Raw genomic sequence first — 19,078 nt, 5'->3', positions numbered from 1 at the left:
GACAGCTAACAGAGAATTGAAAACGTTCCTAAAAGATGTAATATTTAATTTAATTCCAGTCATATATAATATTTTACCATAGATTATTGTGTGATATTATTATTGTGAACAAAGTATTTGATGACGATGATGCCTTAGTTGATAAATGCCTATACATATTCAATCAGTTCGTCATAATTATTAGAACTGATATAAATTATGTCTCTATATATACAATTTTAGAATTCAGAATTACTCTCTCTCTCTCTCTCTCTCTCTCTCTCTCTCTCTCTCTCTCTCTATATATATATATATATATATATATATATATATATATATATATATATATATATATATATATATATATATATATATATATATATATATATATATACACACCCTCTTAAAGTGAGCAAGTAGCTAATGGGGCGGAGAAATGACATAATCGTCCCACATATTTCACAAATGAGTCGCACATGCACTACTATTATACAGTAGTCATTCAGAATAGAACGGACGGTAGGCGTGTCCTTCTGCATCTCATGCCTCCGATTGGTCATTGCTTTCGGGCGTCAACGAAAAGGGCAGGTCCGTGCGTCTTGACTGACATAGGGAGCACTAGAGAGGATAAGTGTCTTGTTCTGTCTGCTTGGGAAATTTATGGGGCTTTAAATTTTCACCGGGACACGGATTCACCAAAGGGGGCCAGCGAGGTACGTCTTGAGCTTTATGAATTATTTGTGGCTGTAGGTGCGGGTGTTTGTATGAGCAGGGCTCTACACGTGGATGTCTGTGCAGCTGTCTCACACTGGGGACACTTTTGATTGGAGCGCTAACCAGCTAAATCCAGTTAGCCGTCTAATAATAAACAGCTGATTGCTGCTAGCACTCCGCGGCTATACTGGTAAAGCTAACTGTTGATAGCAGTTTAAGGCATGAATGAAAAACTGCGAAAATTAGCAGCACGAACTCACAATGTGAACTTTATATTCTTTGGAAAAACGAGTCAGGTTTGTAAAGGCTGTAGTAGCACAGGGCGAGCAATGTGCTCTTTACGTCCCACGCGCTGCGCTTTTCCTTGAAGTTGAATGGGCCGCACGTGCTCTCGTGTTGCCATCATAAAAATCTACGTAATGTTACGTACTATCCAGAGTGACTGGAAACGTTAACTGATGGCAGGTTATTTTCACTGGAACAGTCGCTGAACAAGACATGCCACTACCAGGACAGTCAACCGTAGCAAGAATGCGCGAGTGAATTGCATGTAACAATGAGAGCAGCCCAATTCAACACGGTCATTGGGTTTTGGTGCGTTATAACTAATTTACTACACCGTACAAAAGCATTTCTTAATTTGTTCTGCATTTGCTATTAGCTGCTTAGTACTGTTAGTGGGTCATTTGCGTAATTATACATCTAAATCGCAAAACAGACCCCCAGGAGTCAAGCATATTTAAAGGGATAGTTCACCCTAAAGTGCAAATTGTTCATTTACTCATCCTCCACTTCTTCCAAACCTGTTCGAGATCCTTTTGTTGAACGCTAAAGACGATGTACTGAATAATGTTTAGAAGCACATTAAAAGAAAAACACTGAATCATGCACAGCTCTGATTTGTTCACCATTTTACTACAATAAAAATTTTTCTACCCATAAGGAAAATACATACTAATGATTTTTTGCCTTCATCACACAGGGAAAAAGAAAAAACGAAATGTTAATGCTCAGTAAATTAGATGGTTTGGGAAGATCTGATAAGCATTAAATGAAAATAATTTACTATTACGCATATATGCAGATGAAAATCTGACTTTTTAGACAAGGTTCATACGGTCCTGGAAAACCTTGAAAAGTCATGAAATTTCGAAAAGGCATTTTCCAGGCTTGGAAAAGTTTTGGAAAAACAAATAAACCCAAAATGTTTTGGATAAGTCATAAAAATTTGTTTATCAATTGTCTGTGTACTTAAATATATTTAAGATGAACTTGACTTGACACTATATTTGATGGGTAAACTTCAAAAACATAAAATGGGTCAAAAAAGCAATAACTTAAAAAATCTAATACAGTTTTAGCTTCGCCTATCTTTTGCTCGCTTTCACTGTAATTCAAGATGCATTTTGAGTGTCGTGTTCAGAAACAATATCTAACTGCAGAGGTAAGATACTGTGATGCTAAAGGCTAAACTGTACTAATTTTAAATCTTGTAAAACACAAGCCAACATTATAACATTTTCACGCAGACAGCAAGATATTTTCTAAAAACTATTTTACAGATGTAAAAATAAATATAAACTACTTGGGTTGTCACACATATTTTTTGATAAGCTGTAATAAATTTGAACATACATTTTTTTCTTAATTACCACATGTACGACATTACATGAAACAAAAAAAGATCAAGATATTTAACTTAAAGTTTTGGAAAAGTCATTGAAAAGTCATGGAATTTTGGTAGTAAAAATGTGTATGAACCCTGTTTATGATACCTAGCGTTTAAATAACATATACTTAAATAACATTATATATAAACAACTTTTTAAATAACATATTGGTACACTTTCAGGTGTTTTAATTGCAGTGATTATGGTTCTTAATAATAATAAAACATTAAATGTTTTTATAGTGCACTATGAAATAATAAATATGCCGTTCTGTATAATATTTTGTTCCTATTTCTCTAATATTCATTCCTTCATTTTCTTTTTGGTTTAGTACCTTTATTAATCTTTATTATAAATGTTATGTGGTGGTGCAGTGGGTAGTGCTGTCGCCTCACAGCAAGAAGGTCGCTGGTTCGAGCCTCGGCTGGGTCAGTTGGCACTCTGTGTGGAGTTTGCATGTTCTCCCCGTGTTTGCGCGAGTTTCCTCCGGATGCTCCGGTTTCCCCCACAAGTCCAAAGACATGCGTTATAATAGGTAAGCTAAATTGTCCGGATTGTATGTGTGTTAATAAGAGTGTATGGGTCCTTCCCAGTGATGGGTTGCAGCTGGAAGGGCATCCGCTGCGCAAAACATATGCTGGATAAGTTGGTGGTTCATTCCGCTGTGGCGACCCCAGATTAATAAAGGCACTAAGCCGAAAAGAAAATGAATGAATGATAAATGTTATTTTAAGCAAAAATGAATATAATCTCTAATGCATTATTAAAATTTCAGTGTTTATGTATTATGGATAAGTCAGTGATATCAGTTTAGTTTTATTTTTAAAGCAAAAGATTTTGTCATTGCCCTTGTGAAAATATATGGAATATGGTATTTTGAATCTATCAGGTAACATGTCACAGCGTCAGTACACCGCTTTAATGTTTCGCTTTCATGCTTGTACTCACTAATTTAAGCAAAAACCTTGGATACTGTTGGTTGATTCCTGTTGGTTGTGCACCTTTTTACCAACCAAATTTGTGGACGCCATTATAACAACTCAGATCACTGCCTATTCATGCCAAAGTCTCGCAGAAAAAGTGATTGATAGGTGGTAATTTGTGTGTAATTTATCTTTATTTATTTATGATTTGGTTATGGGTAAAACAAAGACCATGCAGGCCAGGTAGTTGAAACGGTAAGCTACAAATAATTAATTTGTTATTAATTCATTATTTATAAATAATTAATTCACCGCCGCCTATGACAACATTGCCATCATCCATTGCAATGTTTCACATTAGACATCGTACCATGCCAAATTGGTCGACATCGCCCAACCCTAATTGAACTATGATTTAGTGCTGTACAAGTATTGTTTATGATACTTGGTTCTTATTAGTAAAAACATTAACTACTGTAATCTTATTATAAAGTGTGACCCTTAATGGATTGTTCACTTAAGGATGAAGGTTTACTCACCCTAAGTGGTTTTAAACCTTTTTTTATGAGTTTATTTTTCTGCTGAACACAAAATAAGGTATTTAGAAAAAAATTTACAGGGAACCATTGAGATTCATACAATAAAAAGAATAATATGGAGGTCAATTGCCAGTCTTCTTTTGTATTCGACAGAAGAAATAAATCAAACAAGTTTAAATAAGTGGAAGGTGAGCAAATGGTGACTTTTTTTGGGTTATTTAATTCATTACAGTTGTTTGCTGTTCATTAAAAACAAACATTTGAGGAAATATTTGATGTTGTTAGGTTTGTTTCTAAATTAAAGCCTCTATGATGTGCTCCTCTATGTTGAAACACCTTGGCCTAGTTACATACTCCCCAGCCTTTTGGCCTCTGGCTATTTGTGTGAACATTTTATTCTATGTGAGACACTGCAACCACACATCGTGTACCATGATTCAAAGCAAAACACACAAGACCAAGTCAGAGTGACTCTGCTTGCTTTAAATTGCCTAGATACTGCTGGGGCTGGATTCACAAAACATTCTTGAGGAGAAATTTGTTCTTGACTGCCATTACTTCTTATTTTTGAACTTAAAGGGCACCTATGGTGAAAAATCTACTTTTCAAGCTGTTTGGACAGAAATGTGTGTAAGTATAGTGTAAACTGTCATATTGGGGTGAAATAAACACAACCAGTGCTTTTTTTTTTCAAGTTTAACAACATAAAAACGATGGACCAATTGGAGCGGTTTTCAGATCGACTGCAACTTGACGTATGAGTGCGGTCCCCCCGCCCACCAATATTGATTGACAGCTGCGCGCATTAACATGTCCGGTAGTCACGTGTATAATCATGTCATCAAGAGAGGACGAGCGCAAAGCAACCGGAAATAAAAGATCTGTTCAGTTTGCTAGGATCATCAATCATCATCAAATGTGATCAAAAGTGAGTTTTACAAGTTTAAAATGTTTTAAAATGATGCATGTTTGTAATGAATTATAGCGATTCACTTCAGATTCACTTAATCAGCACAGCCGTGTGTCAGAACAATTATAAAGGAAGATGCTTCAATCCCGGTTTGTGGACGTTAAATCGGGTTTATTTTGTACATTAACAACAGATATCCATACAGCAGTGGAGATAACCAGTATCATATAACATATGCATGCAAAACGAGTGCAAAGCTTAACGCTCTGTGTGTGTCTGTGTGTGTGTGTGCGTGTGTGTGTGTGTCTACGCTATGTGTGTGTGTCTGCGCTGTGTGTGTGTCCTCGCTGTGTGTGTGCGTGAACTTTGTAATGACATTGTGTGTGACTCATTGTTGCAACTTCACAAAAATGCATCAAATACTGATTGTTAAAGTTTTTACTGTAGTATTTCTCACAAACGTTACGTGAGATCTGCTTCCTGAGGCAGCCGAGGGCGGCGATTGCTGACAGGCACGTGGGAACGGTGGGCGGGAAGAACTAGCCTTAAAGGCCCACTGCAAAAAAACAGCAACAACCTTTTCCCAGCTATAATACAGACACTTCAAACAGCTATAATAAATAATCTGATGGGTGTTTTGAGCTGAAACTTTACAGAGACATTCTGGGGACACAAAAGACATATTAAATATGAAAAAAGGGGTAACCTATGTGCCCTTTAAGGAAAAGTTAAGAGTGTTTTGTATTCCAAAAAAAAAAATCTTAAGTATGTTCTTGTCTTTTTTTAGATTAAGACAAAACCTAATTATTGAAAACAAAATACTAAAAATAAGGTAAAGTTAAAATTACTGGCCACTTAGTAATGCTTTTTTTCTTTAAATATTAAGCATAACAATATTATAAAGTTAATAATATAAAACCATGAAACTACAGTTTAAACCAGCCCACTTGGCTTGTTAGATGTTTGTGTTTCAGAGTGAAATACTGTTGGTTCCTAGTTCCAGTCCGCGGAACCTCTTCGCCTGCACATTTGTCTCTTATTTGACACACAAGGATCAGTTCATGGATCTCTCTGTTTACGAGCTGATGATCCAAATCAGTTTTTTAAGTAGGGAAGACACACAAAATGTGCAGGGTGGGGGTGTTCAGAGGACTAGAATTGTGAACCACTGTTTTAGAGAACATCTTGCCCAGTGAATTTTTTTGTCGTTTTTTGTTATTCATTTCTAATTAGCTGAGAATTTTACCCTTTCCTGCAAACTAATTGTCATTTGATGGTTAATGTCATTAAACAAACCCATCTCACACACTTTAAAAACTTGCTACTTTAAAACAGTAATAAATAATTGTATAATAATATTATTATATATATATATATATATGAACAACTTTCTTCAAAATATCTTTTGTTCAACAGAAGAAAAGCAACAGAACTTTTTAAGTTTATTTTCATGAATCCGACCCCTGGTGATTGGAAAAACAGTATTGGCTTTAAAATCTCATTTAGATTCCAAAAATGTACCCTTTGTCTATGATATTGTTTTCAATTAATGGGATTGAAATCATGGATGTGACATGGTAGTTTTTTAGAAGATCTCTTTTACATAAAAGGCCCCCTGTGATGTGAGAAAGGTATACCGCTGTCTTACCTTTCGAGCAAAGCCTTGATCTCATAATGACTCTTAATCAGATTAAATCTCCACGCTCATTCTTAATCTGTTTTATTCACCTGCTGATGCACTCTTGGTAGTGTTTAACTTTTTTTTTTTTAACCAAGTATGCGGAAGGACTTGTAATTTTTTAGTAACCTGGGTCAAGCGCTTCCGGTGAACAGTATGCCGTTACAAAATCGCTGTTTAAGGTCTGTTTTCTTTTAAAATCAACAATCTCCACTGGCTGAGTGATATACGATATAAAGTGGGTCTCAGAGTGTACAAGAAGCACTGCGTTAAATGACATTTTTCCATGCCATGTCTTTAAAATATGAACATTTATTTTACCTCAGTATATTCAATGGAGCTTATGCGCCAGCCTGTTAATTCTGATGGGCGCATGCAAGTAAATGGCTTTTTATCTAATTTTACGCTTGAACAACTAAATGAATGCCGAAGTCTATTTAACTGATTGTATTTTAATTACATTCCAACATCGATGCTGTAAAATGACCGTTTAAAATTGAAAAAAGTGACATTAACTGTTCACCGGAAGTTTATCAGTATGGGAAGAAAATCTAGCTGTGCATGTAGCCCTTTTGAAGTCTTGGAATGAGCATCCACATTGTTACATGTACTTAAACTTGGACTTGGTAGCTCACTTTTTACAGTGTCGTATATGTGAAGCAGAGCATTTAGGTCCTGTTACATTTGCTTTTGAAAATATTATTGGATTAGGGAAAGATTTCTCATGGAAGAGTATAAGAATGACGTGTATATTAGACTTACAACAAAATGTACCCCAAGTGACATATTTCAGACTCACAAAAATGGAGACGGCACCCTATAGTGGATTTGTCATATGAAATGTGCAACAAAACGTATCCGGAGCAACGTATTTTATGTTTAGCAAAAATGTAGGCTGAGGCATGTACAATGAAACTGATACACTGGCCAATTTAGTGTTGGAGGTTTTATGGCTAAATTTGACCAGTCTTCATTGATTGCACATTTAGTAAGAGCAGATTGTGAAGGTTTAATAAGTAGATTAATAGCTCAGTTTTGCTTAAAATATTGCAATGCACACAACATTATGGGTGACAAATCCCAGCTCATAACAGGACAAATTGTTAAGCCTGGTTTATACTCTACGTGTCCGCTAGTTCGCTTGAGTGCTCGCGGCAAATGTGATGTCATCGATGTGTTTGCGGAGGTTCGCTTTGTGTGCGCACGACATGATTTCGGCTGGCGGAGCACACTTTTTTTGAGACTCGAGCGAACAGTTCGCGTGGCGCCACATTTGATTTGAGTTATATGAATATGAAACACTTTGAAGAAATTTTTGTCTGAAACAGGTACGCCCGTACAGACATCTTTATGATCTGTCCTTGTGTGATCATAGGAATAATCAGATGACCAATAATTCTTGGCTAGAAATTGCAACAGCAGTGGGAAAGGAGGAAAGTTTTTGTTAAAAAGTTTGGAAAAACCTGAGGGATAAGTTTGTTAAAAACAAAAGGGGACATGGCAAAAGTGTATACAGACCCAGGTACACAATTACAGAATATGTTTTTCCACCACCTATAGGTTTACACTGATGTGTATATATTACAATTTTGAATTTAAAACAATTTAATAGTTACAAAACTATAATTAAGAAACATTATTTCTTTGATAACTGGAAAGAAATATTTGAACCTATCGGTTTACATATACTGTTTTTCTAGGCTTTACTGGTGATAATGGTCAGGAAAGTTGGACCATCATTGCTTTTTAGCATAAAAAGAGGACAGAAACTAGCCAGACAGTAAATGTCAATTGTGGAGCGGGCTAAAAAAAAAAAAAAAAAATCTGTATTTTTTAGTAAGTATACTTTTTTTTTATATATATATATATATATATATATATATATATATATATATATATATATATATATATATATATATATATGAAGAGCAACCCATGCTCTGTTGTCATTAATATTTTAATAAATTTTATTAAAACTGTCCAAGATATGAACAAAAGCAACTGAAGCATCAAAGTTTGAATTAAAAAATAATTTGATTGGTTATAAAAATCTTATAATCATTCAAATTTCATAATTTGTTTAAAAATCTTCAATAATATTATGATATAACGCAGTTCTGGAAACCTTCTACTTCTCTGTTTATCCATCTGATTTTACAGCCCCCTGTCGTTTTAAAGAATATCACAACAGCGACCGCGTCAAGTATAAAAGTTTTTTCTGTTTCGTGAGGTCCGCGAGCAGTCAGCTGAGGTCTGTGATGCAGCGCCAGGCAAAAGTATAAATCAAGCTTTAGTGCACATCTCGCTGGAGGGAGCTCCAAAGGGGTCACAGGGTGCTATAGGTAAATGTTTGGTCACTCATGTCAAATGTCTGCTACAATTGTGCCAGCAGCAAAAATCTTGGGCTGTAGACAAAGTGTCTTGGGCCCTTCAGCAATGTCATTTGTATTGCACTAGGTCTCTGCGATTTTGTGGAAAATATCTAATTGCAATTTATTATTATTTTTATTTATTTTTTGTGACAGATATTGCAATTTTCGATTTGATTTGAGATGTTTAATTTTGTAGTCAAGCTTCAGCTCAATCTGTATCATAGCTTCTTACTGCTAAAATGCAGTGAGTGTTAGTTAAAAAGAAACTGAAAAGATATCAATTTAAACATTTATTCAAATTTGTTTTTCATCATTCAGAAATGAAACCATTTTTTTTCTCTAGAGCAAACAGTAAACACAAATAAAATGTACCTTTCTGTAAACATGTTGAACTCAAATTAGGGAAATAGTGTAGCTTATAAAAACCAAAAAAAATGACTTTTTAGCAAGAGCCTCATCGTATAGCTGCCTGTTATGCTTTTTTAGGTGCTGGTTGTATTTCCTCGTGCTGTGGCAACAATTCTTACAAATTACCAGTTTTTGTTTTGTGTTTGGGACTTTGAAACCAAAATATTCCCATATTACCGATGTCCTGTTTTTCTTTAATATTAATTTATCTTTTGATGCTTCTGAAGTGGCAAATGACACAATCCCGTTGGCAAGCACTTTCTTGTTTGTTTGTTTTTTATTGTGGGCATTCTTCATAGCTCAGTTGCACAATTTTGATTGGGTAGGAAAGTGTGCTCACTCAATTGTCTAGTAAGTCTATCACATAACGATGACATTCTTGCATTTGCTCTGAGCGGGGAAAATAATACATGTGTGTGTATATGTATTTCATATTGCAGCCTCATGCGATTTAGCTAATTGCAACGTTTCAAATTAATAGCACAGCTCTACATTGAACTGAACTTCAACAGTGACATTTATACTAAACTTAACTAAAGCAGTTTCAATTTACTAGTACTACACCAGTATTGTACTCTACTCTCCTGCCTGCCTGAATTGCTGGAATGTTTCACAATATTATGGATTTTACTCTTTTCTTCAAGTTGCTTTGACACAATCTACATTATAAAAAGTTCCGTAGGAATAAAGATGAATGCAATTAAAAACTTTAGTTTTTACTATTGCATAAAACACATCAGATAATTTAACAATATAAAAAACTAAAATAAGTAAAATAAATATGACCACTACCCTTCTCCACCTGAAAAAATAAAGAACAATCAGGAAAACAAAAGCTTTTTTGCTGTCGTAATGTTTTCTTGACATGGCTTTTTTGCTTGGTCATACAGCATTTTAGTGTCCATACAAAAATCATTACAGTTAATTTGGACAACAAAACCAGCATGTGTGCTCTGCTTGGTCTCAGAGATGAGCATTGACATGTAACTACTTTTCCTAATGTGTACAAAAGTCTTTCAGATGGTGTTGCAAATGACAGGCATACAAAAATGTTTTTTTAATACATAATACATTTATTGCAAACCATTGCAATATGCAAATTTGTAATAGTTAAATATATTGATTTAGTACTTTTCTGTACAAATATTAACATATGTCAATGGGTGGAAAAGCTATTTACCCAAACATTTACATACATTGTAATTTGGAATGCGTCTACCTTGTCTACTTGTTAACTGATCGACAAATACGCATGTTAATACGCGGTGTAAACAGGGCCTTATTGTTTAATGGTAGCATATCTGAATTTATTGTTAATGTAAATATGTTTCTCCGTGATAATTTGGAAGGTTTTATGTTCAGAGGAACTGAAATTTGACTGCTCTTCAAATGAACAGATTTTTTTCTCTCCGTGTTCGTGTTTGCAGGCTTGCTTCATGGGTGAACTTGTCAGTGTTTAGTAATGGTGGAAAATTTCCATCCACTTGCAGGTTTTTCTGTCCATGTGTTCCAGATGAGAAGAGAGTGAGCAGAGATTTTGTGAACTGCCCTCAAATATATTTTGCAGGTGAGTTATCACATAAAACATGTTCTGATATATTGTATTTTCAGAACATTATCTGTTTTGCAGTAATGTTTTCTCAAGTTGTAATACATGGAATTATAATAAAGAGATTTGCTTAAAAGGTGTAGTTCATCTAAAAATAGAAATTTATTTACCCTCAGATGATTCCAAACCTGTCGAGTTTCTTTTTTCTGCTGAATACAGAAGATAGTTTGCTATCACAGCTGGCATTGTCACAGACCATAGCGTGTTGGAGCTTACTTAAGAAATAAGTCACATTGACTTTAGTTTGTAATTTTACAAAAGCCATTGTGCCATCATTATAGTTTAAGGGGTGGTCCAAAGTGTATTGGTAAGGCTTGGTTGTGTTTATAAGGTGCAAAGCAATTTGTGCTCCATGCTTCATTTGTAAAAAAAACACGTTATTTATGTATTTATCTTACTTTAATTATATAATTTATTTAAAATTAAATTATATATTAATTATCTACTCAGCTAACATGAAACTACTGTCATAATTCCTATTTACTCCGAAAGGCCCACCCTCGAGAGGCTCCAATTAGTCAGCTTGCATATTGTGATGTGATTCGCGGATTGGCTCCACATCACCAGGAAAAGCTTCACTGTCAGTCAGTGTAGCTGTTAGCCATATCGGTTTGTGCCTGAATCAGAAAGAATATAAAGAGGACACAGCTGAACCTCAAGCCTGCTCTCTAAAATAAATATGACAAGTGTCTTTGACATATATTCGGAATAAACATGTGTAAGTAATTTGAAACGTTCACATATCTTTTGCAAGTTTGAGATGAGATGTAGAATGCAGGGAAATCGGCCACATAGAGAGACGCTACAGCGCTGGTTAAGATTGTGTGTTTACAGCGGTTTGACTGATAAATATGAATTTGTAGCTGAATTGTTAACAGTGTCAAAGAGCATTTCCTGTTGTTTACGTCCTTGCCACAACATGCTGTTAACACTAGAAACTGTGCATGTAGTAGATAAATTCTAACAAATAAAACACTTACAGGTTGTGGCTCACAATCCACAGCTTCCTTTGTCAAAAGCCTAACAAGCTCAGTAGAAATAGCAGCGTTTGGACGCCATTTTCGCTAGCTCTGCTACAACATTACAGCTCCTTTAGCTACGCCCCTTCGCTGCGCGGAGTGTATGTGCTTGGTGAATGAGCGTAACCTGAAGTGTTTGTGATCACACTAACCACTGTATTTTTTTTGTAGTCCCCAAACTTCATTCGCTATAGGCTTTGCTAAACGAACTCTGTAAAAGCCAATGACTCCCTTTGCATTGAACTTTGAGTGTATTGCATTCAGAGATGTTGTTTACGTTACACATCTATATTACACATGGACTAAAGTTTAAAATATATCATAGTGGACCACCCCTTTAATGCTTTATTATTGCATTATTATACATTTGAATGTGTTAAAGTTACCCTTTACAAAAAAAAAAAAATTTAATTAAAGGACAAATAGATAAATCAACAAGAGTATGTTATTGTAGGGCTGGGGAATTAATTGGTGATTTTCATGGGCATTTTTGTTTGTAAAAAACAATTCTAGTAATCTAGTCTTCTACACAGGGTCATAGTACACTAATAAGCTACACAAAAAACATTTTTCACTCATTCGTTTGAATCAGTCAATAATGGCATTGATATAGTCTTTCTGTGGTAATTATAGTTGTTTGTGTTGCTTCTCAATGAACTACGGCTGTAGTAAAAGCTGCACATGAAATTGCAATATATATTAGGGGTGTCAAAATTAATTGTTCGGTGCACTGCGATGCAGATGTGGACAATTCAGTATCGGCTCAGTAATAATCATAACTAGTTATTATGTACTGAAATCATTTATCTCATTTGTGCTATGTCGCCGTTTTCTGGACAGTCTTATACTGACATTTACAGCAGAAGCCCCTATTTCACTGCGATTCAGAGAATGAAAGTAAACTACATTTCTCGCTCTCTCACTGTGGCCCGTTTGACCTGCTGGCGTGACTTTTCCTCTCCTCTTGACTGTTACAGCGATACTTCTGGATACAGACACAAGCGTGTGTCTGCAGAGTTTTTTCCACCGTGTCTATCATGGATCAGCTGTGATCGCCGCTGCCGTTTATCAGTGTCACTTATCTGTGAAGAGCGCAGCACGCAAGAGCCAATCATAGCCCTTTCTGTGTGACCAATTAAAGGGGTGTTAGAAAACTTTGTAGACAAGGCTCAGAAAGCAACGGGATATTTATATTTGTTTATTTTTTGCTATAAATGCTCATGTTGTTTAAAGGTAGTTTATATATCTGAATGTTTGTATTAAAGGACAAAATTGTATTACAAATAGTATATAAATATAAATATATTTATACATTTTAATACAGAATTGCTGCTGTGAAGAAAATATAAAACTGTGTATGGAAAGCATCGTCAATGCACCATAATGCACCGAAATATCGTATTGAACTGAATCGAATTGATAATCGTAACCAAACCATGAGACTAGTGTAGGTTCACACCTCTAATATATATAATAACGTGTTTTTACTCCAAAATTGCCTCACAATCAAGTGTTTGAAATCAATCCTTCTGTGAAGTGATTTCTAGTTTTATAAGTCAAGCTGAATCAATAATCAACAGTTTAATCAACAGTTTTTTTTTCACTCACTCACTTTCCTTCGTCTTAGTCCCTGATTTATCAACAACGCAAGTAATCGCCAATTACTCTGGCATATGTTTTATGTGGCAAAGCCCTTTTTTGTTTAAGCAAACTGCTATATTTCCCAGGGGATTGTCTTTTTTTTTATGTAGATTTGGACCGGTTTGAAAGTTTCAGCAAGAACGCTGAAGACATGCATGACATTCAGTACGTTTACAAAGACACCAATAATTCGATTTAGGTTTAGAAAAATAATTCGATGCGATTAAGACAATTTTTTTATTTATTTATATATTTTTTTTGATTAATTCAATCAGATTAAGATCATAATCGAACACACACACACACACACACGGCTGTTTGACACTTTGCACCATTCGAGTCAGTTTTAACCACAGACACCTGCATCGTGAAATGCAGAGTTTTTTTTCCTTCCATTTAGCATGGGGTATGAACTTCCATTAAAACAACTCTTCCAGCAGTTCAGCAGTTCACAGCATCCAATATCTCGTTTGTCACGGGGAGCATGCATAAAATGTTCCCGAATGAAAGTGAAAGTGCCAAACTGCAGTTAAAGTCGACAAATTAAAAATGAAACACTCGAAATTACATAACTCCGGAGGGAATGCGGATATCGTGGTGACGCAATGAGTGTAGTCGAATTATGTGCTATAACATGTAAAACGGGATCATGAAAGGAATATTCAAAAAGCAACTCATGTAAATGCCTTAATCTTATTGTTGTCTTAATAAGATTAAGGCAAATAATTCGATTACTGATGTCCATGCAAACGTAGTCAATTATAGTTTTGCTTAATTGTGATTGCAAATTTTTTTGTTTGATTAATTGCCCAGCCCTATGTTATTGTATCTATTTTGTATATTAATATTATTAAACTATGTGCTTGTTTTGAAAGCACTTTAAGACAACAATCCTTTACAATTACTATCATAACTCAACCATAAATGAGAGAAATTCTTCTAAGAAAACCTGCAGTTTAAGCTAACAATTCTTTACAATTACCGTCATAACCAGAAATTCTTTGAAGAATAACTTTCATTTGAAGTTTTCTGGGAAGGCTTTTCAGTGTTTTTTTTATTGAACAGTGACACGAATGTTAATAGGACAGCACAAGATGGAGAGATATTTGAGAGATTGATTCTGCAAATATCTTTAGTCAGGAATTGAACTCTGATGGGGAGGATAGCTGTGCTATATGTTAGTGTGCTGGCCTTTAGGCTGTTGGCTCAGAGAGATGTTTTGTTTGTTGTTGTTGTTGTTGGAGTAACTGAAGCACGATCTGTAAAAAGACAGTCCTGTTATACAAAATGTGTGAAGAGCATCAACTGTAATAATAGTCATCATAGTTGGGTGAATCTAGAGTGCAGTGAATGGGAGAGTACATCAAATAATTTTTTTACAATCCTATTTGCTGAAATATTAAAAGAAAAACTCCACGATGGTGTTATCAAAGCTTTCAGAAAAAATGGAAAAATTGTGTGAGACAAATAGCTGCAGTCAGAGGAGAGAATAACATCAAATTTACTCTCTATACGCTGCATTACACATACTTTGCATGTAAATTAGTTTTTTGTAATTTGACGCAAAGATGATATAATACATGCATAAATGTATATAAATGAAGGAGGAAACCCACACACACATGGGGAGAACATGCATGCTTCACATTTACAGCCTTCATATTTACAGCCGGGTCTCGAACCTGTGCTGAACTTCTTGCAGCGAGGCAACCGTGCTAACTACTTTGCCAGGTCCCTTTTAATTAAATGTTTTTTGATTTGCTAAAGTACAACTGTGTATCCATAAGCACACATTGTAGGGTTGTAATGTTTGTCAAATCTTTAAAGAACATCTATGGTTAGCAAAATAGATTTTATTCTATTCTTTTTTTGTAGAATCTCTTTGATTGCATGTCTCTGATTCTCTGGATGAACTGTTGTGTGTAAATATGGTCTGTTTATGGGTAAAGTTCACTTGGATTTGCCTCATTCATAGTTCAAGGACCTTCTGAAAGGGTGGCAGTACTGCAGAGATTTTAAAGACAAATCGTAAAGCGTGCATAGAAAATGACTGTGACTTATTTTTTTTAAGAACCATAAATGAAAAAGAAAAAACAGCACAGAATGGTGGCGTGAGTAAATTTTCTGATGTGGACTTGCTTCTTCTCGTTCCCCAGGTGCATGGTTCTCATTGCTATTGAAGACAAATTTTGTCTTAGCTGTGAACTTGCCCTGCAATATAGGAACAATGACTGTTTCCAATGCCAAATCTGGCACAGGTAAGCACCTTTGAGCTTCTTATGTGTCTGTGGATATTTTTCTTAATATACTTAAGTAGGATACATAATTTATATTTGATTTATATTTAAGATTTTGGCAGTTGATGATATTTAGTGGTGTTTTATTGCAAGAAGTCAGCATAGCTATTACATATTTAGGTTACACTTTTTCAGCCTTTTATGCTACAGATTGGAATAAAAAGTGTCTCCGCAACTACGGTTAAGTAATCATGTTTGCAGTTTGGTGAAACTGGAATCATGCTGATCAGAATGAAATGAATCTTTTTCACATTTCCAAGCTTCTTCAAAAAGTGAAGATGAGGTTTTTTATATTAGCTGGGTGATTACATTTAATTATGGATTGTATGTTTGTGTGTATGGTTGTAATTATGGATTCTACGGAGTATTAGAACGAACTAATCAACATTAACATGCTGTTTGCGCAGTAGGGTTGTGCGATGTTGACTAATTTGGCATTGTACCATGTCTAATGTCTAAACGACCATTGTCGTCATAGGCAGCGGTGAATTTATTATTTATGAATAATTAATTAATTTATAACGAGTTAATTATTTGTAGCCTACCGTTTCAACTACATGACCCGCATAGTCTTTGTTTTACCCATAACCAAATCATAAATAAATAAAGATAAGTTACACACAAATTGCACCTGTCAATCACTTTTTCTGCGAGACTCTGCATTGAATAGGCAGTGATCTGTGTTGGTTTAATGGTGTCCCCAAACTTGGTCGGTAAAAAAGGTGCACAACCAACACCAACCAACCAACAGCATCTGAGGTTTTCACTAAAATTACTAAGTACAAGTGTGAAAGTGAAAGATTGAAGCAGCGTACTGATGCTGTGACACGTTACCTGATAGATTCAAAAGACTGAAGAGTCGTTAAGATAGAGACAAGATTAATTAAATATCACGTTTAACAACTATAGTAAGACGCAATCCAGCGGTATATCCTTGATAAGCTGTCCGACTGCTCTCTGGAGCTCAGACGAGCGCATAACAGTGTGTGTGTGGTCACGTGATGTGTGTTTTTAGCGGACGGAGGGCTGTTCAGAAATTCTAGGTAAAACACAGTGTGGATGTGGATCATTTTCTTTCTAAAATGCCATTTTAAAACGAAGACGTATTAGTGTAAACGGGGCCTAAGTGTGTATTTTTCGCGAGTGGGTTTGCGATGCTGGCTCAGCATAGTGTTGTCTATCAGCGATGGACCATGGCATCGGTCCAACCCTATTGTGCAGCATTTAATTTTTGCCATAATTTTGACAATTTTGTTGCTGTCTTGTGTTATAAATTCAGCAGGCCTCTCCTTTACAACAACAGAAGCTTTCACACCTTTTCACAGTTCCTAGAACTATTGGTTAAGTTGTTCAGTTTTTGCACTGCAGGAACTAGGAATACCATTTTATTAGATATTACTCCAGAGCAGGGTCTAATCCAGCACATTAGGGACTACATTGACATGTGTATCCTTACCGGGCAGTCAGTTTAATTAGATGCACACATTCAGAAAGCTAATGTTTGGAGCATTTATCTGTTGCTTTTGTCTACAGCATAGGCCTCAAACTCGATTCCTGGAAGGCTGCAGCTCTGCACAGTTTTGCTCCAACCCTAATCAAACACAGCTGATCCAACTAATTAAGGTTACTAGAGACTATTAAGCAGGTGTGAGTTGGAGGTGGTTGGAGCTAAACTGTGCAGAGCTGTGGCCCTCCAGGAATAAGTTTGAGACCATTGGTCTACTACAGTGATGTGTTTTCTCAACCTCTGTGATATGTAGCACTACCAGTCGTCACAGGTTATTTAGGCTTTCTTTTTGATGTTTTTTTTTTTTACTTTAGTTTGTTTGTATAAATGTGTATTTTTCAAATTTTAGGATTTTATTTTATGAATTTTGTTTTAGTTTTTAAAGGCATTTATTTCCAAGTATTCTAAACAAGTAATCATGCTTAAACAAAATATCAATGGACCTTTTACAAGAAATTTAATGAAATATACAATAATAACACAGGCAGGTATAACTTTTTATTTTGAAAGGTCATCGAAGTTTTTTACTCCTGTTAGACTCTCCTTATTATTGGTCAGCAACTCGAAGACCTTTTCACTTCTTACAGTTATATCATCCTAACTTTGTCATTGTCAAATGGATCTTGCCTCGCAGCTCAGTATGGATATAAAGAGGTTGTAGAAAAGTGGATATGAACCTGCATGTATGACCCTCAGCTCAGTGTTTTCTTTCAACGGTTTCCACTGACACACCACTTCACCTGCCTTGTGTGATTTTTAATTATTTTTTATTGTGGGAGAGGTCTCTGTGTGGGTTTGTTCACCATGGAAATGGTTATTGTTTGCAATATGCAAATTGCTCTACTTCGTGATAGATATGCCTTTTTTCTAGCCTCTCAAGTTGTTTATAATTGTCTGAGTGCTTTCTGATGCAGTACTAGATACTGTATATGGATGTTTTTGTCATTCTCAGTTACTGGATAGCAGTAGGTTGTTGTTTGACTGTGTACAGGGTTCAAAATGAACTTCCTTCTTTGGCTTTAACTGTGTGAAAAACCCATGCATTTTAGCAACAAATCATGTGTGAATGCATATACTAATGTTTCCAATAATTGCAACGAACTTGCATGTGCTAGTTTGATTGTGAGTGTACAAACAAACTTTGTCACTAAAACCACTTTTAATTTGCTACTATCCGTATGTCACTTTTTGATCGAACTTGAATTAAAGTTATTTGCACTTTGTGAGAATGCTGTTATTGTGCTGTTGGCATTATTGATCTCATAATACATGGTTTTCGCTACATTCTTCCGTGGCGGGGCGCCAAACCAAAATTCATCCTGCCACGGCTACATTACAGCAACTCATTCAAAACATTTAGTCTTTTTTTTTTTTTTTTTTTTTTAATAGCGGGTTATAATCGCACCAAAACGTAAGGTAAGTGAATTAAAGCAGAGCGAACTTTTCTGTAACCGTAGTAGTGCTGTGCGCTATTTGTTTAACCCTTTAAGGTTACATGCTGACTGACTGACAGGTGTGTGTGATGCGTGAGGCCAGCAAACACGACGTAGCTTTCAGTTAAGATGAACAGTTTCCATAGTTATACTTTTATGGATAAAGGTCTAGGGCTCTGGATATTATGACTTTATCTTGCTGGAGTTTATAGCTGTTTCACTTTACTTCAGGACGCATTAATGCCGCTCTGTAGGTCTATTGGAGACATTTATAAATATTCCTAGCAAATCTAATAAATGTTGAAGACATACTCATTACATGAACACACTAAATTGCACTTCAGCAGCGTTTATTTGAGAGCGTACAAGAAAATCTGCA

The 19,078-nt window shown here is 35.4% G+C and overlaps 1 protein-coding gene across 4 annotated transcripts in view; it reads left to right on the top strand.

Annotated features, from left to right (window-relative positions):
* The first annotated feature begins 583 nt into the window (after nucleotides 1-583).
* pals2a (protein associated with LIN7 2, MAGUK p55 family member a) overlaps nucleotides 584-19,078 on the top strand; it is a 48,016-nt gene continuing 29,521 nt past the window's right edge. Inside the window, exons 1-3 of one of the 4 annotated variants that reach the window (XM_056475873.1) lie at nucleotides 584-692; nucleotides 10,684-10,760; nucleotides 15,619-15,720. In XM_056475873.1, the coding sequence (XP_056331848.1) occupies nucleotides 15,690-15,720 (31 nt within the window). In that variant the 5' untranslated portion in view covers nucleotides 584-692; nucleotides 10,684-10,760; nucleotides 15,619-15,689. The remainder of the gene's footprint in view (nucleotides 693-10,683; nucleotides 10,761-15,618; nucleotides 15,721-19,078) is intronic. The other 3 variants (XM_056475874.1, XM_056475875.1, XM_056475876.1) reach the window with 3 other exon arrangements.

This window comes from Danio aesculapii, chromosome 16, assembly GCF_903798145.1.
Source record: "Danio aesculapii chromosome 16, fDanAes4.1, whole genome shotgun sequence".
NCBI classification, from domain to species: domain Eukaryota; kingdom Metazoa; phylum Chordata; class Actinopteri; order Cypriniformes; family Danionidae; genus Danio; species Danio aesculapii.
The sequence above is the reverse complement of the archived record's forward strand: the minus strand, read 5'-3'. Positions and strand labels throughout refer to the sequence as shown.